General features: G+C 36.4%; 3 protein-coding genes across 3 annotated transcripts in view; 2 read left to right on the top strand and 1 right to left on the bottom strand.

Moving 5' to 3' along the window:
* The window catches only part of TAF5 (TATA-box binding protein associated factor 5), a 42,338-nt gene extending 38,121 nt beyond the window's left edge, over positions 1 to 4,217 (top strand). Inside the window, exon 11 of the mRNA XM_053692450.1 lies at positions 2,798 to 4,217. Coding sequence (XP_053548425.1) covers positions 2,798 to 3,012 — 215 coding nt within the window. The 3' untranslated portion in view covers positions 3,013 to 4,217. The remainder of the gene's footprint in view (positions 1 to 2,797) is intronic.
* ATP5MK (ATP synthase membrane subunit k) lies at positions 4,044 to 15,898 on the bottom strand. Its single transcript, XM_053692451.1, has 4 exons — positions 15,747 to 15,898; positions 11,824 to 11,918; positions 11,195 to 11,289; positions 4,044 to 4,277 (listed from the first exon to the last, which is right to left on the bottom strand). The coding sequence occupies exons 2-3, from the start codon at positions 11,908 to 11,910 to the stop codon at positions 11,197 to 11,199; spliced, it is 180 nt and encodes a 59-aa protein (XP_053548426.1). The 5' UTR covers positions 11,911 to 11,918; positions 15,747 to 15,898; the 3' UTR covers positions 4,044 to 4,277; positions 11,195 to 11,196.
* Positions 15,899 to 15,980: 82 nt separating this feature from the next.
* PDCD11 (programmed cell death 11) overlaps positions 15,981 to 25,565 on the top strand; it is a gene marked incomplete at its 3' end in the record, with an annotated part of 141,216 nt that continues 131,631 nt past the window's right edge. Inside the window, 4 exon segments of the mRNA XM_053692449.1 lie at positions 15,981 to 16,089; positions 21,277 to 21,387; positions 22,674 to 22,808; positions 24,696 to 24,863. Coding sequence (XP_053548424.1) covers positions 21,295 to 21,387; positions 22,674 to 22,808; positions 24,696 to 24,863 — 396 coding nt within the window.

Here is a 25,565-nt window from a genome sequence, read left to right as displayed (position 1 = left end):
AATATTCAATGCTCTTCTAGCTTGGCCTCAGTTAGCAACTCTGAGGTTCATCAGATTTCAGTCTGACAACATCACGACTGTGGCTTACATCAATCAAGGGGGAACCAGGAGTTCCCTAGCGATGTTGGAAGTCTCAAAGATAATTCACTGGGCAGAGTCTCACTCTGGCCACCTGTCAGCAATCTACATCCCAGGCGTGGAGAACTGGGAGGCGGATTTTCTAAGTCGCCAGACTTTTCATCCGGGGGAGTGGGAACTTCATCTGGAGGTCTTCCCTCAACTGATTCATCGTTGGGGCAAACCAGATCTGGATCTCATGGCGTCTCGCCAGAACGCCAAGCTTCCTCATTATGGATCCAGGTCCAGGGACCCGGGAGCGGCGCTGATAGATGCTCTAGCAGCCCCTTGGGTTTTCAAGATGGCTTATGCGTTTCCGCTGCTGCCTCGACTGATTGCCAAGATCAAACAGGAGAGAGCATCAGTGATTCTGATAGCGCCTGCGGGGCCACGCAGGACCTGGTATGCAGACCTAGTGGACATGTCGTCCTGTCCACCATGGTCTCTGCCTCTGAGGCAGGACCTTCTAATTCAGGGTCCTTTCAACCATCCAAATCTAATTTCTCTGAGGCTGACTGCATGGAGATTGAACGCTTGATTCTATCAAAGCGTGGCTTCTCTGAGTCTGTTATTGATACCCTAATACAGGCTATGAAACCTGTTACCAGACGAATTTACCATAAGATATGGAGTAAATATTTGTATTGGTGCGAATCCAAGAGTTACTCATGGAGTAAGGTTAGGATTCCTAGGATATTGTCTTTTCTACAAGAGGGTTTAGAAAAGGGCTTATCCGCTAGTTCGTTAAAAGGACAGATTTCTGCTCTGTCTATTCTTCTACACAAGCGTCTGGCAGAAATTCCAGACGTTCAGGCTTTGGCTAGGATTAAGCCTGTGTTTAAGACTGTTGCTCCGCCGTGGAGCTTAAACTTAGTTCTTAACGTCCTGCAAGGCGTTCCATTTGAACCCCTTCATTCCATTGATATTAAGCTGTTATCTTGGAAAGTTCTGTTTTTGATGGCTATTTCCTCAGCTCGAAGAGTCTGAGTTATCTGCCTTACATTGTGATTCTCCTTATCCGATTTTTCATTCAGACAAGGTAGTTCTGCATACTAAACCTGGGTTCTTACCTAAGGTAGTTTCTAACAGGAATATCAATCAAGAGATTGTTGTTCCATCTTTGCGTCCTAACCCTTCTTCAAAGAAGGAACGACTTTTGCATAATCTGGACGTAGTCCGTGCCCTGAAGTTCTATTTGCAGGCAACTAAAGATTTTCGTCAAACTTCTTCCCTGTTTGTCGTTTACTCTGGACAGAGGAGAGGTCAAAAGGCTTCGGCTACCTCTCTCTCTCTTTTTGGCTTCGTAGCATAATACGTTTAGCCTATGAGACTGCTGGACAGCAGCCTCCTGAAAGAATTACAGCTCATTCTACTAGAGCTGTGGCTTCCACCTGGGCCTTTAAAAATGAGGCTTCTGTTGAACAGATTTGCAAGGCTGCGACTTGGTCTTCACTTCACACTTTTTCAAAGTTTTACAAATTTGACACTTGCTTCTTCGGAGGCTATTTTTGGGAGAAAGGTACTTCAGGCAGTGGTTCTCTCCGTTTAAAGTTCCTGCCTTGTCCCTCCCTTCATCCGTGTACTTTAGCTTTGGTATTAGTATCCCATAAGTAATGGATGACCCGTGGACTGACTACACTTAAGAGAAAACATAATTTATGCTTACCTGATAAATTTATTTCTCTTGTAGTGTAGTCAGTCCACGGCCCGCCCTGTCTTTTAAGGCAGTTCTAAATTTTTAATTTAACTCCAGTCACCACTGCACCATATGGTTTCTCCTTTCTCGTCTTGTTTCGGTCGAATGACTGGATATGACATGTGAGGGGTGGAGCTATATAGCAGATCTGCTTGGGTGATCCTCTTGCAACTTCCTGTTGGGGAAGAGATATAATCCCATAAGTAATGGATGACCCGTGGACTGACTATACTACAAGAGAAATAAATTTATCAGGTAAGCATAAATTATGTTTTTTTAATGGGTGCCCCACCTAGCTGATCCCTAAATTAATCTGATATTTTTCAATGTTTTATTTCTCAAATTATAATTAAAGGGACATAAAACAAGTTGGGATAGAGACATATGTATGTTATATTATGCAATTTGTGCATTGGATAGTAAAAGTTATATTAGAAAGTATTTTACTGCTCCCACCCTGCTACTTTAATGCTGGCTACAAATGGGGAAAACTGGATAATTATAAACTATGCATTGCTTAAAGGGACATGAAATCCCAATTTTTTCCTTTTAGGATTCACATAATATACCATGTTAACAACTTTCCAATTAACTTCTATTTAATTTTCTTTGTTTAGTATCAGTTTAAAAAGAAAACCTAGATAGAAACAGGAGCAGCAATGTACTACTGGGAGCTAGCTGATTAGTACCTGCATATGCTTTTTTTGTTGTTGCCAGCTAGCTCCTAGTAATGCATTGCTGATCCTTCAACAAAAGGATACCAAGAGAATGTTGCAAATTTTACAATAGAAGTAAATTTGAAAGCTATTTAACATTTTATCCTCTGTATGAATCTTGTAAACATTTTTGTCCCTTTAAATTTTTATTACAGGATTAGTTTTGTTATATTGTGAAAAGTAGCGTTTGTTTATTTTAAACTATTTGCCAGTGTCTAAGGCTGATCATTTTTGTGTTTGTTTTTCCCCCCTTCCCTCTCCATTATAGGTTCTATGGACAATACAGTTAAATTATGGGACTCTACAAGAGCTTTTGAAGACTTGGAGACGGATGATTTTACAAGTTCAACTGGGCATATAACCTTACCAGACAATTCCCATGAGTTAATGCTTGGGTCCTTTTTGACTAAATCTACTTCCGTTGTACACCTGCACTTCACCAGGAGGAACTTACTACTTGCTGCAGGAGCATATAGTCCATAAAGCTATAAATGCACTTTGACTTTTGGAAATGTGAATTAAAAGTTCACCTAGCATAAAGTTTTCTTGTCCCATAAAAAGAAAAAGGCACTGTTTCTCAGAAGCTTGTGGGATTGAGAGGTTAAGAGGCTGCATTCTCATTACTTTCAGCTGCTCTCTTTCAACATCACTGTGCAGGCCTTGGGGGCGAGGAACAGTTTTAATAACTTGTGGTAAAAAGCGCACTGCTACAGTTCGATCCTCCAAATGGAAGCAACTAAAGCATTGTAGTAGCCTTAGTGGATAAAGGGAAAGTACAGCGGAGAAAAACAAACACCTTTCCTATAGATTGTGATCACGTTTGTGCCTGGGAGTCTTTACTAGAGAACAAGGAAAACACCAGTAACGAGATACTAATTCAAACATAAAATGCTCTAATTCATTAGTTTTCTGCGCACTAGTGTTGGTTGCTGTAATCACTTGTAAACCCCCACAAACAATGATTGGTGGCTATGTGCATATGCTCTTAAATGGCTTGCTGGTCATGCCCTGCTCAGGAGCTGAATGGCGTTGCTGAACATTCGCTATTAACACAGAAAGGGACACTAGTGCTAAAACATGCTCTAATGAATTTAGATCATTTACATGAGTCTCCCTTCTCAATGTGCAGCGATTGTCAGTCTACCTTTTGAAACGTTGTGTCCATATACACAACATCTATGTCGATGCATAAATGCTATTGTGATTATTTACCACCTATTGCACAGAATCTGTGCCATTAATGTCCTAGAAGAACAGGTCCAGGTGTTAACATGAATAGTAACCATACCACTTTATCAGGGCATTCTGGGTTTACAATTTGAACCTCCGCCGTCATCTTTAGTTGCTATACACCATACTACATGTAAGTTTCTGAACAGACCAATAATACTGAACTATTAACTTTCTACCTCTTCAAGCAGCTTAACCACAAGTCAACTCTTAGGCTACATACTAATGCTGGAGCAATAATGATAGCAGAATGTGCTTGTTTTAAATAGGGACAGACATCAAGGTGACAAGTTACAGTGAAGATTTATTTAAATATATACCTCCAACAGTGCTATGCTGAACTGTTAAGTGAATTACAGGTGGGACATCACTGCCTCCTTTTGTACAGGTTTGTTTTTTTTTTTAAACAATTTTGTAAATAAAAGAATACAAGTCCACAAAACTTATTTTATTGTCAATTGGGATGAGAGTTTCCACATACACAGATGGTTCGTATTCTAGTCATAGGTCCACAGATCCTGCAAACAGAGGGGGAAAAAAAAAGGTCAGGTTCTTAGGCTAAATGGTCAAGAGCACTTACATTTTTGCTAAAGCATAAAAAACAAATATCTTAAAGCTCAAGTATTGTTCCCTGTTGCATTTTTGTAACACAGCCCTGTGAATTAAAGCGATTGTAAACTTTAATAAGCCCAGGATTAATATATAACCTTTAACAGGGGCACTAATTTAACTTTACAGATGCTTATTTTTAATACTTACAATTGCTTTATGGTAAACATAACAGATCCTCGACCCACATCTCCTGCTTTCTTTAGCATATGGTAGACTAATCCGGCTTTCTTCAATTGTTGCGTGCCCCACGAGCTGAATACCAAAGTGGGCACGCAACGATTGGAGGAAGCCAGATTAGTCATCTATATATAGATATATAATAAAGAAAGCAGGTGATGTGGGCAGATGATCAGCGTTGTGTTTACCATAACGCAATGGTAAGTAATAAATTTAAAAAAAAGCGTCTTTTTAAACTTTAAGTGAAGTGCCCCTGTATTTTTAAAAACTGGGCTTTAATTCATTAAAGTTAACAATCCCTTTAAGAACTGATTAGTCACAGGAAAAGGAGAAACAGCAAGGCAATGCAAATTTTGCAAACCAGATTAGTGAGAAATGCTTTTATAACTTTTGTTTCTCTTGCAATTCAGAGCTTGAATGTTTGTTTCATATACATAAACACTCGCATGTCTCTTTTAAAAAAGGGACTGGAAACATTTTATGGGGAAATAAACAGTTTATGAACAATTACATTTTAATGCATTTTGCAAACCTTTCCAGTCTTAAACTTATTAAATCTGTAGTGTTACTACTCCCTTGCCAGAGAGGCTGGAGTGCATTCTACAAAATACAAAACCCCTTACACTCCTACATTCTGCACCACTATCTCTCAATGGCCACAGCAAAGTAAGCAGTCTTCTTTTAAAGAGGCATTATATATTTTAAAAAAGGTAAATTTATGAGAGAGAGAGAAATGTTCAATTGTTTTGGTAAAATAATTCCATTAATCCATGCAAGTTTCTGTAAAATGATTTTGTTAAGACTTCAAAAAAAAAAAATACAAAAAGTTGATAGACCTTAAAGGGACATTTATACACTAGATTTATTTGCATAAATGTTTTGTAGATGATCCATTTATATAGCCTATACAGCGATATATGTGCAATTTAAAATATGGGGAGGTGAAAAGTGAGTTTAAAATCCTCCACTAAATCCAAAATGTAGAGAAAATAACTCATTGTGTAAACCATTAACAAATCAGAAGACTTGCTTTTCACACAAACTCTGGTTACACCATTTCCAATGTTGTGAACCTCATTTGCATATCTCAGCCAGAATCCTTTGCTGCATTGGAAACAGTAATCAGAGTTTCTGTGTGAAAAGTAAGTCTTCTGATTTGTAAATGGTTTACACAGTTATTTTCTCATCTCTCTTTTAAATAACATTGTGCAGATTTTCAGACTCCTAACCGAGCCCCAACGTTTTAGGAGAATTGTGTAAAGTGTCTTCATATGCGGGGGGGGGGCTTCTAAGTTTTTAAACAGTTTTATACTGGATTTTTAGATAGGTATCTGCATATTCTTTATAGTAGGTGTCTATTACATGCAGTTTAAATGAAAATTGGTGTATACTGTCCCTTTAAAGGGACAAACAACAGTTATTTTATGAATCACAGCATACACTAACAACTTTTAGATTTACTTATCAATTTCTTCTTTCTTGGTATCCTTTGTTGAAGGAGCAGCCACCAATCTCAGCAGCTAGTTCCCAAGCCTACCTAGGTATGCTTTAACCCCTTAGTGGGGACTGTTTTGTTTATAGCGAGAAGACCGCACTATTCCAGAATGCCTGCGAGAGGGAGGTCAAAATAGCACGGTCCTGCCTCTCGAGTTGAGACCTGCGCTATTATGGCCTGAAAAAATGTAATCCCATTGTTCACCTGCAAATCTATGTATACAGAATCTCTTACAATGAATAGATTGTTTAGAATGGACTAGATTTGCACAAGAATTAAGGTGAGGAGGAAGGGGTAAGTAGTAAAAAAAATAAGTTAAACCTATTATGCTATTGTTTTAGTTAATTACAAGGATATAAATTATGAACATATTAAACTGAAGACATCGTTAGAAATAAAGTTCACCTCCCAATAACTTCATAATTATCTAAGTTATTTTCTAACTATATGGAAAGTTATTTTAAAAATAAAAACTATTATGTAGAAAATCATGATTTAAAGGGATTGTAAAGTTTGAGGAATAAAAGCCCAGTATTAAATGCACAAAACAGGGGCACTTAAACACCTTTTTTTTTTAATGCTTAGCCTTTTTGTTACGATAAACAGACCGCTGATCCTCCGCCTGCTTCTTCTGTATTTTGCAGATCGATGACTAGTCTAGCTTCCGCCAATCATTGCGTGGCACGCAATTGGCATCCAGCTCGTGGGGCACGCAATGATTAGAGGAAGCCAGATTAGTCATCTATCTGCAAAATACAGAAGGATCGGCCGTTTGTTTACTGTAACAAAAGTATTCATGAAAAAAAAGTGTGTATATAATGAATTAAAGTGGCCCTGTTTTTTTTTTTTTTTTTTAAAGAGTATTTAATACTGAGCTTTAATTCCTTAAACTTTATAAGCAAAGTCTTACTGGAGAGTTAATAAAATCCACCCTGAAAGGAAGCAAAATCAACGTTCAAGAAGCTTTTAAAGGGGGGGGGGGGGGGTCGGTAAAACAATGCATATTTCTCCAACAAGTTCCAAATAATTTTAACAACATTTCTTTTACATGCAAAAGAAAAACCTAAAGCAGTACAAATTTATAGAATCAACCAACAATTGATTACTGGAAAATACATTTTAAAAACATGTGAAAAGGGGACTTGTTCTTGCATTTATCTCCTATACTCTGGACAGATCTAAATTGGCTGCTATTGGATCTTATGCTGCCCAAGCAAACACTAGGTGGAAGGGCAGCATTATGTATCTCTGCATTCACTTTAGCATCTAGAGAGAAATTTCCCCCTTCCTAAAGGGTTAAATTACAAGGAGAAAAAAATAAATAAATGTACCAGTATACATTTTTAAACAAGGATTTTAGATTTGTTTTCAATAGCAATGTTTACTGTCATTTTAACAGCATTTGCTGCTTTTGTATTTTTAGACACCTTACTTGTTTTCATGAAACCCAAAACATTTTAAACAACTTTCCAATTTATTTATTTCTCTTGGAATCCTTTATCAAAAGAGCAGCAACACATTATTGGGAGCTAGTGTAACATATCAGTAAGCCAATGAGGAGGTATATTTGTACATCAATCAGCAGCTAGCTCCTGAGCCTACCTAGGTATGTTTTTCAACCAAAGAATTGAGCAAGTTAGAGAATAAAAAGTAAAGTTATATAAAAAGTATGCTCTATCCAAAACCATTTTTTTGGGGGTTTCATATCCCTTTAAGTTCTACTTTTTTTTTCCACATGATTTTAAAAACAAAACTGCATCTGAGCATGGTCACAAAACAGACTCTAGCCATTATATGGGTTTCTAAGCAACACTTCAAAGGAAAAGCTGCTCCTTGTGGAGTAGTGACAGGAAGTAATAGACTCTGCACACATGAAGTTAAAAATAAATACAGATAGAAAACATTTATCCAGAACTGCTTGGGACTGGAAAAGCTTTGGATTTTGGAATATCTGCATCTCTAAAATGGGACAGTCTGTAGACGATGGAATTAAGTGTAAAACAGTAATCTTATGTTAGACAATATTTACATAGACTACAGTGTATATATATATATATATATATATATATATATATATATATATATATATATATATATATATATATATATATATATATATATATATATATATATATATATATATATATATATATATATATATACACACACACACAACTAAGGTAGTTTTATACCATTAATACACATGGTACCATCAGAAAGGTAATGTTTGATGTATTAAATAAACATTTTATAACACAAAAATCAAACCAAAGACGCAGGCAGAGAAATTTGACAGACAAGCCCCTGTATTCTGGATTTGTTGCCAGTGTAACTGTTGGGAACTTTTTTGCTCCCTAATATGAATGCGCAGGCAGCAGCCTATTGAAATCTGTACTGATCGCCCCATAGACTTTAGTAAGATTGCAGTTAATCATGCAGACAAGGGCTAAACAGCGTTGGCTCCAGGTTTTAAATTTCTAAAAATGTGTAAGTCCTAGGGTTACATTGCATGCATTTTCAATAATTAAAGGGACACTGAACCCATCTTTTTTTCTTTCATGATTCAGATAGAGCATGTAATTTTAAGCAACTTTCTAATTTACTCCTATTATCAATTTCTTCGTTCTCTTGCTATTTTTATGTGAAAATCATGAATGTAAATCTTAGCAACCAGCCCATTTTAGGTTTAGCACCATAGATAGCACTTGCTTATTGGAGGCTGACATTTACCCACCAATAAGTAAGCATAACGCAGGTTCTCAACCAAAAATGGGCCGGCTCCTATGCATCATATTACTGCTTTTTAAATAAAGATAGAAGTAAATTAGAAAGTTGCTTAAAACTGCATGCTCTATCTGAATCATTTAAGAAAAAAAAAAAGTGTTTAGTGTCCCTTTAAATGCAGATGGCAAGTATTAGTTTAGTAAAAATGTTTTACTGCATAAAAGCACTTTATTATAAATGTTGAGACTAGTATCTGTGCATATTCTTTATAGTAGTTATAACATGCAGTTATATGAAAATTGGTGTATACTGTCCCTTTAAGGATTTTTTTACAACAGTTTGGACAGCGTACACTCACTACCAAGTGGCAAAAAAAAATTTTTTAAAAAAAAAATTTGAATTCTAAAAAAGGGACATTCTAATGCAAAAAAAATTATGAACTAAATTTGTCCTAGAGCATGTGATGTTTAACCCCTTTTAGAGGTGTGAGGCAAATATGTAGGTAAAGTCACTGCCCGTGGTTAATGGAACAATTATAACCTCAAACTTTGCTCACCTGTATAATTAAATCACTAAAAAATGTAGTCACTTTCTTATTTGCTAGATTAAAAAAAAACCTTGTATTAAATAAGTTTATTTTTTGAAAAATTATGTTCCTGGATGTATCACTGGTCCATTATCTACCAAAAGATCTGTGGAGAAGGGTGAATTTGATTTGAAGCACTAGTCAGTAACACTGAAGCCAATTTAAATCATGGTTTCTATTTTTAGAACAACAACTTTTCAGATTTTTCCAGTTCTATGAGAGCATTACTGATTTGGTTATATATTGTGAGAGATGCAGAGATAGATCATTGCATTCGGAGGTGAACCATCTTCAGTTTAAACCTTCACATTTGATCAACGTTTCAATTTAAATAGTTTTACTTAAAGGGCCATGACACCCACATTTTTTCTCTCATGATTTAGAAAGAGAATGCATTTTTAAACATCTTTCTAATTTTACTTCTATTATCTAATTTGTTTTATTCTCTTGATATTCTTTGCTGGAAAGCATATCTAGATATGCTCAGTAGCTGCACATAGAAGTCTCATGTGATTGGCTCACCCATGTGCATTGCTTTTTCTTTAAATAAGGATATCTCAAAAATGAAGCAAAATAAATAATAGAAGTAAATTGTAATGTTTAAATTTGTATGTTCTATCTGAATCATTAAAGAAAGATTTTGGGTTTAGTGGCCCTTTAACATTGTTTTGTTATCCTTGCCTCTCCCTCCTCACACTTAGGTCCTTGTGCAGATTTATTCCACTCAAACAATCTCTTCTATTCAGTGAGCTTCCTGAAACTTAGTATGGGTTGATTCTATGTATATAGATTTGCAGGGGAGTAATGGCATTAAAGGGACAGTTAAGTCAAAATTAAAACTTTTATGATTCAGAAAGAACATGCAATAGTTAAGTTTTCCAATTACTTATCTAATTTGCGTCACTCTTGGTATCCATTATTGGAAAGGATACATAGGTAACTGAAGCAATGCACTACTGTGAGCTAGCTGCTTGTCACTATCTCACCTTATGTGTTCGGCTAGGCCCCAGTAGAGCATTGCTCTCCTTTAATAAAGGATACCAAGAGAATGAAGCAAATTGGCAATATAAGTAAATCTGAAATATAAATGCTCTATCTAAAACCCTAAACTTTTATTTCATGATTATGTCCCTTTATGGTTTAGTTCTCAACTTTTTATTTTTATAACTTTCTTTGCTATGAAGAGGGGGCATTTTATTTCTGCAGTCAACTCAGTTTTAAAAACTACAAAACAAATTACGTGATAATATCTTAGATATGAAAACTGGCCAAAATAATCTAACAGAAACCACTGAGAGAGCATGAAATTGTGAATGGATTAAAGGAATTAAATTTACAAAAAAAAAAAAAAATTAAAGCTGTGAATATAAACTTATCTATATATCTCAGCATGAACAACCTTTTATATTATAATGAATCTTAAATAGAAAAAATTAAAAGTATACATATTTTTTTTTTTATTGATTTTTCATGCTGCATAGAACATACAATAAAAAAATCCAGTTTACGTCTTATATTTGCTAACATTCTCTAGGCATCCTCTGTTGAAGAAACAAATGCACTGCTGGGAGCTAGCTGAACACATTGGATGAGCCAATGACAAGAAGCATATATGTGCAGCCACCAATCTGCAGATACACTAGTGTGCTGCTGCTCATAAGCCTACCTAGGTATGCTTTTCAACTAAGGATTCATTGAAAATGTGTTTAAAATTGCACTCACTATATGAATCTTGAGTTTACGGTTTCTTTAAAGTGTTTTTTTTCACCCTCTTTATTTTGACTTTTTTTTTTCTATTTGTAATTACGTTAGAGTAATGTCTTACAGAATTAGACACTTACCATTATTTGTCTGTAATTGCAGGCTTCTGTTTCTTTGGTTTAAGTTTGAAGAAAAGTACAAGACTTGCTATTCCTGCATATGTAAGCAGCACACACTAGAAAGAATGGTAGACATAAAAAGTCAGCAAATTAAAGTGAATGTAAAGTTTCATCAATGAACGTGCCCTTGTTTTTAATAGTATTTTTAAAAAAACTGGTCACTATTAAAAACAAGGGCACGTTCATTGATGAAACTTTACATTGCACCATTTGTAGAAATACTTATCTCTCAGTCTTGAAAGACACTCCAGCGCAAGCCTCTTCCTACATCAGCAATGACGATTCCGGCATCCTCCAATCACGGCTTCCCCCTGGGGGGGAAGCATTGCCTAAAGCAATGCCGTGATTGGAGGAAGGCAGGAATTGTAATTTCTGACGAAGGAAGAGGCTTGGTACAGGCGGGGGAAGCGACATTAGCGATCCGGCTTTCAAGGCGATGAGGTATTTCTACAAAGTTGGTGCAATGTAACGTTTCATCAATGAAAGTGTCCCTGTTTTTAATAGTATTTTTAAAAACCAGGCACTACTTGATGAAACTTTACGTATATACCTTCACACACACTGCAATGTGCAACTTATCTTATACATACATTTCGCCGGCCTGTAATTGTGTATGCATTGAAGTATTTCTGGATACCAGTGAACTGATGGTGAGTTCCTGCATCGTGTCCTCCCATGTTTGATTCTAAATTAGAGAGAGAAAAAAAAAAAAAATGGATTACAAACATCACATTCTTCAGTTAAATATCCTAATTCTGCCACTAAGTAACAGGTGGCCAAGAAATATGATGTTCCTTAGACTCAAAGAAGGATTTTAGACTCTGCTTCCTAAAAACAGTCTGCAGTTATTTGTAGTGCATCAATATATTCCACAGTGCTATACAGGGGGTACAATAAATAGTCTGCAGGCAAAAGTCAAAACTGTCCAGGAAATCTTGAAATGGTAGATAAGATTAGTTGCTTCTGCACCTGTTATGTCTAACTTGCTAAGGAACTGATGTGAGTAAGGATCAAGTGAAGAATGTTGTAGGATAGAAAAACATGAGTGAAAGAAATTCAATTTATCATCTACAGCAACCCCCATCCAGAAAAGCAAACCATTAGGCTCCCTGATTTAGAGTCCCCAAGAGACCTATAAGTGCCCCCTGCACCTAAAATTTAACTTGGTGTGGTTGGATCTTTTTCTAGACTATACTGTCCCTTTACAAAAACACAGGTAAATGTCCAAATCTGAAGCTGCAGAGAATTCCTGGTCCTAGGCAGGAAACAGCTGGTGAGCCAATTAATGTGGAGTTGGTGACTAGCTGTGTCCTGCTCAGAAAATTCTAAGTTTGCAGCTCACGAGCAGGACATTACATGCTCTAATTTGTAAGTGCACTACAATGTCCCTTAAAAATTTGCATTTTGTTAGTCAACTAAGAAAACTTTGTCCAGTCAAGAAATGTAACAGTGGTTATATTGTCAGTCTATTTTATTCCTAAAATGTGTACTATAAAGTATTGTTGCACAAAGGGTACCCCTCTGTACCTAGGTAACATTCATACTATGTACTATTAATATTGGTCAGAACAGTCTCAGAATAAAAAGGGAGATGCTATAATAATGTCTAATTTTCCCAGATCATGGGTTTGACACGGCCACTTAGCACCCTTTGCAATTTTCGTTTGATTTACAAACAATTTCTGGGTGTTATGAGCAAAATACATACTCTAGTCTTTTTCTCACCAGCTGCATCTATTTCCCAGTAGGGCATTACTGCTCTGGAGCAGATTTGAATATCCTTTGTTGAAGAAGCAGCAATGCACTTCTGGGAGCTAGCAACAATAGACAAATACGTGCAGATGCCAATCAGCAGATGGCTCCCAGTAGTGTTGCTGCACCTGAGCCTACCTAGGTATGCTTTTCAACTAAAGGACACCAAAAGAACAAATTAAATTAGGTAACAGAAGTAAATTGGAAGGGTGTTTAATATTGCATGCTGTTTCTGAATCATGAAAATTTAACTTTGACTTTACTGTAATTTTAAAGTATCCATTTAAAATAGAAGTCTTCCACCCACATGTATGTGTGTAGCTTTAAAGAGATAGTCTAGTCAAAATTAAACTTTCATGATTCAGATAGAGAATGCAATTTTAAGCACCTTTCTAATTTACTCCTATTATCAAATTTTCTTCGTTCTCTTGGTATCTCTATGTAAGCGGACCATTTTTGGTTAAAGGGACACTGAACCCAAATTTTTTCTATTGTGATTCAGATAGAGCATGCAATTTTAAGCAACTTTCTAATTTACTCCTATTATCAAATTCTTTTCATTCTCTTGGTATCTTTATTTGAAATGCAAGAATGTAAGTTTAGATGCCCGACCATTTTTCCTGGTGGGTAAATTCACCTACCAATAAACAAGTGCTTTCCATGGTCCTGAACCAAAAAAATAGCTTAGATGCCTTCTTTTTCAAATAAAGAAAGCAAGAGAACAAAGAAAAAATTAATAGGAGTAAATTAGAAAGTTTAAAATTGCATGCTCTATCTGAATCACAAAAAAAAATTTGGGTTCAGTGTCCCTTTAAGCACCTGAGTAGCGGCTACATTTAGACACTATTCAAAAAGGGCTACCAGGTTCTGAACAAAAAAAGGGCCGGCTGCCATGCTTACATTCCTGCTTTTTCTACTGAAGATACCAAGAGAACGGAAATTTGATAATAGGAGTAAATTAGAAAGTTTAATTTTGACTACTGTCCCTTTAAGTAACATTTAAATTAGGCTAATTGCAGCAGATTTACTTATACTCTATGCACAGCAAAACTCGTCAATGAAACACTCATTTAGTAAAACCATATTTAATACGTGTATTAGAAAGATGCTTTTCAAAGCAAACACTTGTGGTGTGCATTTCAATTTAACAAGAAAGTCATAAGATGCAGATCATTCTATGATGAGAAAAAAAAAAAAATATGCATGTTTTAAAATACACAGAAAAGTTTTGTCCACAGATGTAGTTCACACATAGAACCTTCACTTGAAGAGGCGTGTCCCCTTATAAATGATGCAGGTGAGGGCCAAACAGCTCTAGCACAGGGGTTTAAAATGCCTCAGCACTGAAGAGGGACAAAAATTAAAATTATACCGTGGCCCATAATTTAAAAAATGATTTTGCTTAAAGGGGCACTGAACCCAACATGTTCTCTTTCGTGATTCAGATAGAGAATGCAATTTTAATCAACTTTCTAATTTACTACTATTATCAAATTTCTTCATTCTCTTGGTAGCTTTATTTGATAAGCAAGAAAGTAAGTTTAGATGCCGGACCATATTTGGTGAACAACCTGGGTTGTTCATACTGATTGGTGGATAAATTTACCCACTAATAAACAAGTGCTGCTCAGGGTCTAAACCAAAAATTGGCTGGCTCCTTAGCTTAGATGCCTTCTTTTTAAAATAAAGATAGCATGAGAACAAAGAAAAATTGATAATAGGAGTAAATTAGAAAGTTGCATGCTCTGATTTATGAGCAAATTTTTTTTGGGTTCAGTGTCCCTTTAAGTTTGTCATCAGTAACATGTCAGGCAACTGCATTACAGACTTGACAGGTTTGTTCCCACAGGGTTGCCCAATATGACTGTCATATTGATAAGAAATGATATAAGCTAATCAAACATTTTGCTTTGTGTAAATTGTTGATAATAAATGTCAGATGCACCCTAAAGTACTTTATTAAAACAGAAAAAAAATACATTACTAACAAGCAGAAATTATGATATTTGACAAGTGCTCCATAAATTATCCTGAATAATTAAAGGGATAGAAAGGTAAAAAATGAGATGTGCATGAGGCATTTTAATTTTAAATAAGATTTTTTTTGCAATATACATTTAATAGCAAAAATCCATCTGGTAAAAGTGATTACCAGTGGCATACGCACATATCCTGTGTCCATGCACCAGTATTCTAATGCCTCACCTCAGAGAGTCAGCAGTAGCTTGTATGACACAAATTATGTCTTTAGATGCAATACACACAACCTCCAGCTCTCTGAGCAGCCATGGTGTTTGAATATTAATTCCCAGGCCCTCACAGGATATGTGCATATGCTGCAGAAAAAAAACCCTGTAATAACTTTAACTATAAGCATTTTTGCTAATAGAAGTACATTACAAAAATGCTTATATTTCAAACGGAGATGCACATTCCATTTTGGCCGTTCTATGCTCAAATTAAATATACAATTGGGAATCTATAATGTTATTATCCTTAGCCCAAATCGTATGAGGATAACATCACAATTTAGAATGTCTAAACAGAAAATAAATTTCCCAACGCGGACTAGATAATGAAATGAGCCTCGTTTAACTATAGTGGCGTTCACTGTTAGAGCAAGGCCATCATCAGACCAGGACACCCTTATATCCTTCACTTGTTTAATGGGAAGGTGAATCCATTCCCCAGAGCTAACTTCCCTTCAAAATCACCGAACAAAAAGCCGTCTAATATCCACTCACAATCCCCCCGAACTCACCTGCCAAGCTCTGTACCAAGGCAATGAATGTCCTTCAAGATCTGCAGAGGCTTCGACTGTAACAAGAAAAATAAGTCCCACCCCTGGATTTCTCTTCCTATTGGCTTTTAGTGATGCCTGTCAGGAAACACGAGGATTCGATTGGATAGGACGTCTGGTTGCTTTACTGAATGGGGAAGGTGACTCATCTGACGTTTCTTTCAGCGACAGGAAGTTCGGACAGTTTGTTGACCTGGAAACTTTAACACTTCCGGATCATTAGTATGGAAGGCCGCACGTGCGTGTGATTGGTGCGTGTTGCTGTGAGGGAGACCGACATTTATATCTGGAGAAAACATTTACGGTAACAGTAGAAATCAATACAGTAGTGACAGCAATGCATAAACCCTTTACCTTCTAATGCGTTTAGAAAAAATCTGCACGTTAAAGCCAAAAGAGGGGTCTATTATTTATCAGGCTATGCCTTGGTTTTATTTAAAGGGACATGAAACCCAAACATTTTCTTTCATGTTTTACATAGAGAATACAATTTTAAACGACTTTCCAATTACTTCTATTATTTAATTTGCTTCCTTCTCTTGTTATCATTTGCTGAAAGTTTTATCTAGGCGAGTTCATGAGCAGCAGAGAAACTAGATTCTAGCTGTTTATTGGTGGCTGCATATATATATTGAATGTGATTGGCTCACCCATGTGTTCAGTTAGCAACTAGTAGTGCATTGCTGCTCCTTCAACAAATTATACCAAGAGAATGAAACAGATTAGATAATAGCAGTAAATTAGAAAGCTGTTTAAAATTGTATTCTCTATCTGAACCATGAAAGAAATTTTTTGGGTTAATGTACCTTTAAACATATCTGCTAACAGGCACTTTAGACTAGGCTTTACCTCACTGCCACCTCTGGGAGTTCAGAATCAGTAATGTTCCATTCTACACAATACATAGAATATGTGACATTCTCCCTAAGTAACGCATAGAATTCTTAACAATCCTATAAAAGTTTCTTATACCTTGAACCAATAACATTCTCCTGACTATGCAATATGTATAAACAATATTCCCCAAATGCGTGTTATTCTTTTAATCAGTAACAATCTTTTAACTGTATGTAATACATAGGGCTAGATTTATCACAGCTGAGACGTACAGGGGCACGTATATGCACCCCTGTACGCCTCAGCTCGCCTGTGGCGGGGCAAAATTACCCGCAGTTAATTAACATTGCACACGAGCGCAATTTTGTGCTCGCATGCAATCCCGCCCCCTGCCCGCGCACAGCCAATCACGTGCGGGCAGGAGCTGTCAGTCTGACCGAGGAGATTGAATTTCGCCACCTTAAAGGTGGCGAAGAGCTTAGTGAAGCAGCGGTCTGGTGACCGCTGCTTGATAAATCACGGCGAGCAAGTTCTTGTGAGAACTTGCAGCCATAGGGGCTTGATAAATCGAGCCCATAGTATCAATAATGTTTGACTTACTTCATATAAACCTGAGTGTAAGTAATATGTAGAATCAATAGTTTTCCTGATTGCATATTAGTATATGGAATCAATAATGCTCTCCTGATTGTACCTGATTAATGAAATCAATAGCGTTCCCCACTTCCCCCGCATGCACAATGTAGAACTTAGTTTTGCATTAAAGTGACATGGACAGATAGCTCAGCTAATGCACTGTGGCTGAGCTCTGTAGGTTGAAGGTTCGATCCCCGACGAGGTCTACTCAGCCTTTCATCCTTCCGAGGTCGATAAAATGAGCAGCGTGTTGAGACCCTTACGGTTGATTAGCCACGCTTTACAAGTATACAATACATTAAAATATAGATTCAGATAGTTTTCAGTTTTAAAAATATTCCTGTTTACTTATTGTCAGGGTGGATTTGATTTAAATCACAATTTAAATCACTAGTCAGTAAGACCGATTTTAAATCATGGTTTTCATTTTTAGAATAATACGTTTTTAGATTATTTTTCCAGTTATATCAAACCATTGCTGATTTGGTTATGTCAGACATACATAAATAGATAATTGAAATTAATGACATTATTTGGACGTGAACTATCTCCAATTTAATTGATTAATCATTCATATTTGATCAACTTTTCGCCTGTACTTTATTGGAAGGAGAAAAATAATGATTACATTAATAACAATTGAAATAGTTTTATTTGACTAAAACAATAATATTATTATTCATTTGTAATGCTTGCCCCACACTCCTCACACTTAGGTCCTTGTGCAAATCTATTCCGCTCCAAATAATCTATTCAGTGAGCTTCTTGAAACTTAGTATGGGCTGATAATGTGTACATAGCTTTGCAGGGGAGTAATGGCATTACAGTGACGGTAAAGACAAAATTAAACTTTCATGATTCAGAAAGAACATGCAATTTCTTACAATGTTCCAATTGACTTCTCTTATCTAATCTGCTTTGTTTTGTTGTTATCCATTGTTGAAAAACCTGCATAGGTAGGCTCAGAAGCAATGCACTACTGTGAGCTAGCTGCTTGTCACTGTCTTAACCAATGTATTCAGCTAGGCCCCAGTAGAGCATTTGCTCTCCTTCAACAAGGATTAAAAGAGAATTAAAGTGAATGTAAACTTTGATGAAAGAGCGCCCGGATTTTTTTAAAAATACTATTGAAAACAGGGGCACTTTCATTCATCAAAGTTTACATTGCAGCGGATTTTACAAATATGGCTTCCTCCAATCACGGCATAGCCTCACCAAATGGACGCTCCTGGCGGGGGGAAGCTGTGATTGGAGGAAGCCGGTTTCGTCATTGCTGACTAAGTACAAAGGACCTTACTCTCTCCCCATTTTAACTTTTGTATTGTTAGCCTACTAGGAGGCTATATAGTTAGTAAGCTTAAGGCCCTGGGTGTAGCGCTCGGTCCACTTCTCCTGTCCCTAAGTACAAAGGACCTGCAGGCGGGGGATTGGCGATCTGGCGTTTCAGGAGAAAAGGGTAAGTATTTGTAAAATCCACTGCAATGTAAACTTTGATGAATGAAAGTGCCGCTCTTTTTAATATTATTTTTCAAAACATGCACTATCTCATCAAAGTTTACATTCACTTTAAGCAAATCTAATAATATGAGTAAATCTGAAAATTGTATGCTCTATTTGAAACTCTATAGTTATCTTTCATGATTATGTCCCTTTTAAGGTCTATCTATTAACTCTGTATGTTAATTTTATAGTTTTTTTACTATGAAGAAGGGGCATGTTATTTCTGCAGATGCAAATTCACGGTTTTGAGAACCACAATACTAATAAGTGATAATAACTTCAAGATAGAAAAAATAATGTGATAGATACTTCTGTGAGAGCATGACATTGTGAATGGATTAGTTTACCAAAAACAAACAAACATTACAGCCATGAATATACACCATCTTGCTATATCATTAAAACAAATCTATATTTCACGATGAATAACCTTTGGATTATAATGTATCTTGAATAGAAACTATCTTTAGATCGATTTTTCTACAAAAAGTATTTTATTTAAAATGATGGTAAATTCAAGCGTTTAACAAATGCTAGGATTTACTATCACTAAAAATAAAGTGTAGTTTCATTCATCAACAAGTGCGAAAAAGGGTGCTAAACTGACCCTTTCTGTGCTGTTGCACAGTGCTAAATTCAGCGGCTCTGGCCGCCCACGGCACAACAATGATCTACCAATGAGTTGCCCCTTGCACCTCTGAACCAATAGCGGTGCGTGCGTACAGAAACCATGTCAGTTGAGACGCACTGCTATTGGTTCAGAGGTGCAAACGTTGCCTCATAGAAGGAGTTCGTTGTGCCGTGAACAGCTGGAGCAGCTGAATTTAGCGCTGTGCATTTGCACTGAAAGGGTGCATTTAGCACCCTTTTTTACATGGTTGATGAATGAAACACCCCTAGTTTTTAGTGATGCTAAATCCTAGCGTTTGTTAAACGCTTGGATTTACCTTCACTTTAAAATCCTGCTTTTTGTTAATTTACTTGGTTCCCCTGGTATCCTTCTGAAACATGGCCCCTTTCCATAAGGGCATACATAAGCACGCTCAGGAATATGCATGTGTGTTGAGCACTATATGACGGCATCGTTTGCAAGAATGTAGCAATGTTATATCCCTGAACCTACCTAGGTGGAAAGAAGATAAGTTTCAATGAAGGCTACAAATAGAAAGAGGTAGATTTAATGCTTTGTTTTAATCGTAAAAGGTTAAAGGTAAGGTAAAGTTGATCACACTACTTAACGCTATGTGTACTAGTATAAAAAAAAAACATAAGTTTCATTCATCATTTTGAAATTATCAACCCGAAATCTACCTTTCTCTACCTTTCAAACATTGTCCATACTCAAATCTTTCGTCCGCCCGACATTTTTGTTTATTTGATTGACATCCGCTTGCTATCTTACTCTCCAATCGGCAGTTTCCCCTTCAGGGGTTTAGCCCATCAATTCCGACGTCACTCGCCGGCTGTGCGCATGCGCCGGACTCGACACAACCCACTTCAACCTGTGCTCGTTCGCGAGTAGCGCATGCGCAGTGCTAGCGGTGTAGCGATCGTTTTGTTTTGATTCATTCTAAGCAGTTCAAAGATCGCGCCGCAAGTGTGGGTAAGATATCAAGCTCTGTATGTTTAGAATCAACCGCGACATAAAGAATAAATATCTTTTTTTTTGGAGAAAATTATTGCTGTAATTGAAACAATCGGAACAATGTATCTGGCAGCGGGGGAAGTGGCGCATGCGCATACGATTCTGACTCTGAACGCGCATTGCGCTGACGAAAACAAAGGGGTGAGAACGCTTGGTGTAATCAGAGAGATAAACACGGAAGTGGCATGGGGGAGGAGAATTTAATCAAACGGTTTGAAATAAAAAGTTTGGATTACAGGTAAAATAAATAATGTAACACAAAACTAAGTTAGCGACTACCTTATTTTTGAAAATTACTTTCAATATATGGATTTAATAACTAGAAACTTTACCTTACCTTTAACTTTGACTTCCTTCCTCAAGAGTGGATTAAAAGCGATTCATTATCGGTTTTGCATCAGTTCTGTGTCCCTTTTAATTCTTCTGATTAGTGTTCAGAAAGTTGTAACAATGTGCTGCATTGTCTATATATGCTTTTTAAATGGACCTTCAACGCCTCTTGCTTTTGTGTAAAGCATGTTCTTTTCCCACTCTCCCTATGAGGCCAGAAAGCAATTTCGGAAATCTGCAAATGCAGCATTTTGAAAACCCTTTTTACAGATTTTGCCTATTAGCCTCTCTAGGGAGCGTGGAGCAAAGTACAATTTTTACAGAAAGGCAACAGGCATCTAACGTCCCTTTAATTTGTAGTAAATCTGAATTGTTTTTCAGTGTACTTTAAAATATTCTGAGGCTTTCCCTTTAAACATAGGTAAAACCTTTTTTTTTTTTTTTCCTCCTGAGTTTTGTTCTAGCCCAAAATCCCCCTTTTTTTACAACATATAATCAGTTCTCGAATTGGACCAACTCATTTTTTCCACTTTTTGTAAACAGTCTTGAAACACAGAAGACATGGAAGAAAGTTTCCCTCGTGGTGGTACCCAGAAAAAAACTGAGGAAGTATCCATTAAAAAAAGGCCTAAGGAAAATGACAACTTATTTTCTGTAAGTAGCAAGACAATTGTTATCCTGTCTTATACATACTGAATGCTATTAAATACATTTAAAGAAAGGAAGTAAAGAAGGGGGGGGTCATTATTCAGATAGAACATGACATTTTCCATGTTACTTTTATTATCAAACTTGCTTTGTTCTCTTGGTGTCTTTTTTTTAGAAGTAGGCTCATGAACAGTAATCCACTACTGGAAGGTACAGTAGCTCAACACACCAGGGAACCAATGACCATGCATATATGTGCAGCCACCAATTGCTAGCTAGCTCCCAGCAATGCTTTGCTGCACCTGAGCCTACCTATATATTCTCTGCAACAAAGGATACCAAGAGAACAAAGTAAATTTGATAATAGAAGTGAATGTAAAAGTTATACCTAGAAAATAATTGCATATTGGGGATCTATGTAGAATAATCCCCCCCAAAAAAGTAAGACACAGATTTGTCAAGCTTTGTAACTTTAGTAGAAGTTCATTATTATTGACTTTTCAACTTGTAATCTGCTTTTTTTATTTTGTCTTGTTTAAAGTGACAACCCATTTGCTAATACAGCAGTTGACACATTTTTATTTTGGAGCCGGCTGCACTATGAAGGCATTTTTGAAGCCATGGCTTACATTTTTGGCGTGGGGTTTCATAGGCAGCAGAATTGCCATCCCCAGTGGAGCAAACAAAACTAATATAAACGCATCACTATACTCCAAAATAAACTGAAATAGTAATTGTGCTTTTATTATTCATTCATATGTACCTGTGTGTAAATATAGTGGCAAAAACCACAAAACAGTCTGTCCTGGGATGGTTATGAATCACTGCACTAACCCTAGCTAAGCTTATAAGCTGTGTGAACAGCGATGCTTTGGCATAAAGGGAATCTGCTGAAAAGCAGACTTGAAGTAAAAAGGTACGTCATTAAGAACCTAATTTGCATATCTTACCCAGAATCCTTATACACACATATATATATATATATATATATATATATATATATATATATATATATTTACTGTATAGTTATATATTGATATAATTTTATATATATATATATATATATATATATATATATATATATATATATATATATATACACCTAAACAGGAGTTAAAATATATTCCCATTATGGCATCTATGTATTTTCATCTATCCGCTTAGAGCTTTTTGTATACAGCAGGTAAAATAAACGTACAACATGTATGATCCTATCTGTACTTGATAGTTATGTAAAATAATAAATGTGAATAATTGTATCAGGCTTTTTTTTTTTTCTTGTTATTACATAGACACACCATGAAGATGAAGATGAGCATAAAGCAAAAAGAAAAAAGAAGGTTAATGAGACATTTAAAATTACCCAATATGATAAGGAACCAAAGTCCACTACTAAGGATAAACCTGTGGAGCTTCTGATGTTTAAGGTTTGTGTGCCCAACTCCATGGTTTTGTCTTTCTTTGAAGCTTTTGTAAGGATTTAGCCGTCATAAAGCTTCCTTGTCAAAAGAAAAAAAACTTAAAGCCCTAGCAACGGCTAACGTACAGGTTATGGCAGCCATTGCAAAGGGGTAATATAAGAATGTGAAGGCCCAAAAGGTTGGGAAGGATACTTTGGTCATTATAAATTCTACACTGTATAGGACAAAAGGTTAAAAACCTTAACTGAAAGAGAGAAAATGTATCTGTTGTTTAACCTATGGTTTTATGTTCTGTTCTACCACAGCATTGTTAGTAGACTTATAAGAATAGTATATGACCTCCATGAAACCTTTTAATGTCTGCAATTCACTGGGCATATTTCAGGCATTCACTTGTGGTTATATTAAAGTGATGGTAAACCTTAACTAATCAAATGCCATATATTTAATCTTTGCCATTAAAAAAGTATTTGTGTAACGTTTCTGTTATAAATCTATTTGTTAAATTGGTGCACATGTTATGCCAGCCCATTTAGATGAACTTATTTTTTTTTTTAATGCGTATGCGTGACGCTCATCAGTCGGCTCAATTGTAAATAATACAATAGCAATGGGAGCTCTGTATGCGCATGTGTTGCTTGAATGATCAGAACAACCATGCCGTTGCTAATGCATGCGCAAAAGATACTCCTTACTCTTGTTACAGCACTGGCCTAATAATATCTGCAATTTTGCCAACACCCCGAATTAGAGCATGCAATTTTTGCACTTCAATGTCGCTATAAAGTGAATGTAAACTTTTAATGATAAAGTGCCCGTTTTTTTCCTTCTTCTCCTGAAACGCCGGATCGCTGATTTCCCCCTCGCCTGCTTCTTCCTACTGTACTTACACAGCAATGACGAAACCGGCTTCCTCCAATCACGGCATGGCCTCACCATATGAACGCTCCTGGGGGGAAGCCTTGATTGGAGAGAGCCGGTTTCGTCTTTGCTGACGAAGTACAGAGGACCTGCAGGCATGGGACCAGCGATCCGGCTTTTCAGGAGAAGGTGGTAAGTATTTGTAAAATCCGGTGCAATGTAAACTTTCATGAATGAGAGTGCCCCTGTTTTTAATAGCTTTTTTTTATCATGAAAGTTGACATTCACTTTAAGTCCCCACTGTATATAGCGATGCACCGGTTATCTTCAAAATAAATAGAATTAACACAAAACATTTTTTTTGCTTGAAAAATAGTTAGCATGTTTAAAGGCATGCTATTTTAACAACTATCACATTTGCTTTGTTCTTGGTATTCTTTGTTGAAAGATAAACCTGGTTAGGCTAATATCTAAGCCTAAGAGAAGGAAGCAAGCTAGATAATAGAAGTAAATTGGAAAGTTGTGTTAAAGGGACACTGAACCCGAATTTGTTCTTTCGTGATTCAGATAGAGCACGCAATTTTAAGCAACTTTCTAATTTACTCCTAATAACAAATTTTCTTCATTCTCTTGGTATGTTTATTTGAAAAGCAAGAATGTAAGTTTAGATGCCGGCCCATTTTTAGTAAACAACCTGGGTTGTCCTTGCTGATTGGACAGCACCAATAAAAAAATTGCTGTCCATGGTTCTACACCAAAAAATTCCTGGCTCCTTAGCTTAGATGCCTTCTTTTTCAAATAAAGATGGCAAAAGAACGAAGAAAAATTGATAATAGAAGTAAATTAAAAAGTTGCTTAAAATTGCATGCTCTATCTGAATCACGAAAGAAAAAATGTGGGTTCAGTGTCCCTTTTAAGTTGCATGCTCTGTATTATGGAAGTTGAATTCTGACTTTACTGTTCCTTTAAAGATCATATAGAAGACACATCCACTTCACTGTTTTGTTCACCTGTCTGCCTCTTTTGTTTCAGAATCTAAATGTAGAGATGCTGTTCCTTGGATGTGTTAAGGAAGCTAAGGATTTTGAACTGGTTGTCAGTCTTCCATATGGGCTTACAGGATTTGTCCATGCAACATACATTTGTGATGCATATACAAAACTCCTTAATGAACAGGTGGAAAAGGAAAGGCCTTTGGAGGTAAGGAGTTAAATAACACTATTTGTCTACATTTAGCCACCAATCGACAAGCACTACCTAGGTGCTAAACCAAACGAACAAAGTATTAATAATAGGAGTAAATTAGAAATATATATATATATATACCAATAAGAATGTGCACTCATAATTTTTTGAATAAACAGTTCAAATTTATTGACGTTTCGGGGTCAAACTTAACCCCTTCTTCAGAACAAAAAACAGTGGTCAAACAGTTATATAGTGTACATAAGCATAATTAACATACATACCCCACACCATTGCAAATTGTGGTGCCAAAAAGTGAATAAACAGATGTCTGTGGAACGCAAGCCTGTGTTCCACTAGATTATCAGCCTGGAAGTTACTGGTCACTTCCGGTTTTGCTACAATCATATTTTAACATTCTTAAAGGGAAAGTCAATCCTAGCTTTGTACAAACGCTAGGATTGACTATTGAAACAAATAAAGGGGACTTTCATTCATGAAGTATAAGATACTTCATGTAGAAAGCTCCTTTATTTGTTTCAACAGATCGCTGTTCTTAGCTGCTACAGCAGCCCACGTTTTCACCTCTTAGCCAATAGCCGTGCGGTAAATACCAGATTTACCACACAGCTATTGGCTAAGAGGTGAAAACGTCACCTCTTAGCAAAATTTTTTTTTTGCCGTGGGCTGCTGAAGCAGCTAAGAACGGCGATCGGT

Source organism: Bombina bombina, chromosome 9 (assembly GCF_027579735.1).
Source record: "Bombina bombina isolate aBomBom1 chromosome 9, aBomBom1.pri, whole genome shotgun sequence".
NCBI classification, from domain to species: Eukaryota; Metazoa; Chordata; class Amphibia; order Anura; family Bombinatoridae; genus Bombina; species Bombina bombina.
Note: the sequence above shows the minus strand (reverse complement) of the source record. Positions and strands in the feature narration are given on the sequence as shown.

What these genes read in the sequence shown, in the direction of transcription:
- ATP5MK (XM_053692451.1), bottom strand. Translation starts at nt 11,910, where the DNA reads ATGGGAGGACACGATGCAGGAACTCACCATCAGTTCACTGGTATCCAG. An exon ending in CAATTACAGGCCGGCGAAAT is followed by an intron (nt 11,290 to 11,823) that starts GTATGTATAAGA and finishes CATTCTTTCTAG; the next exon opens with TGTGTGCTGCTTACATATGC.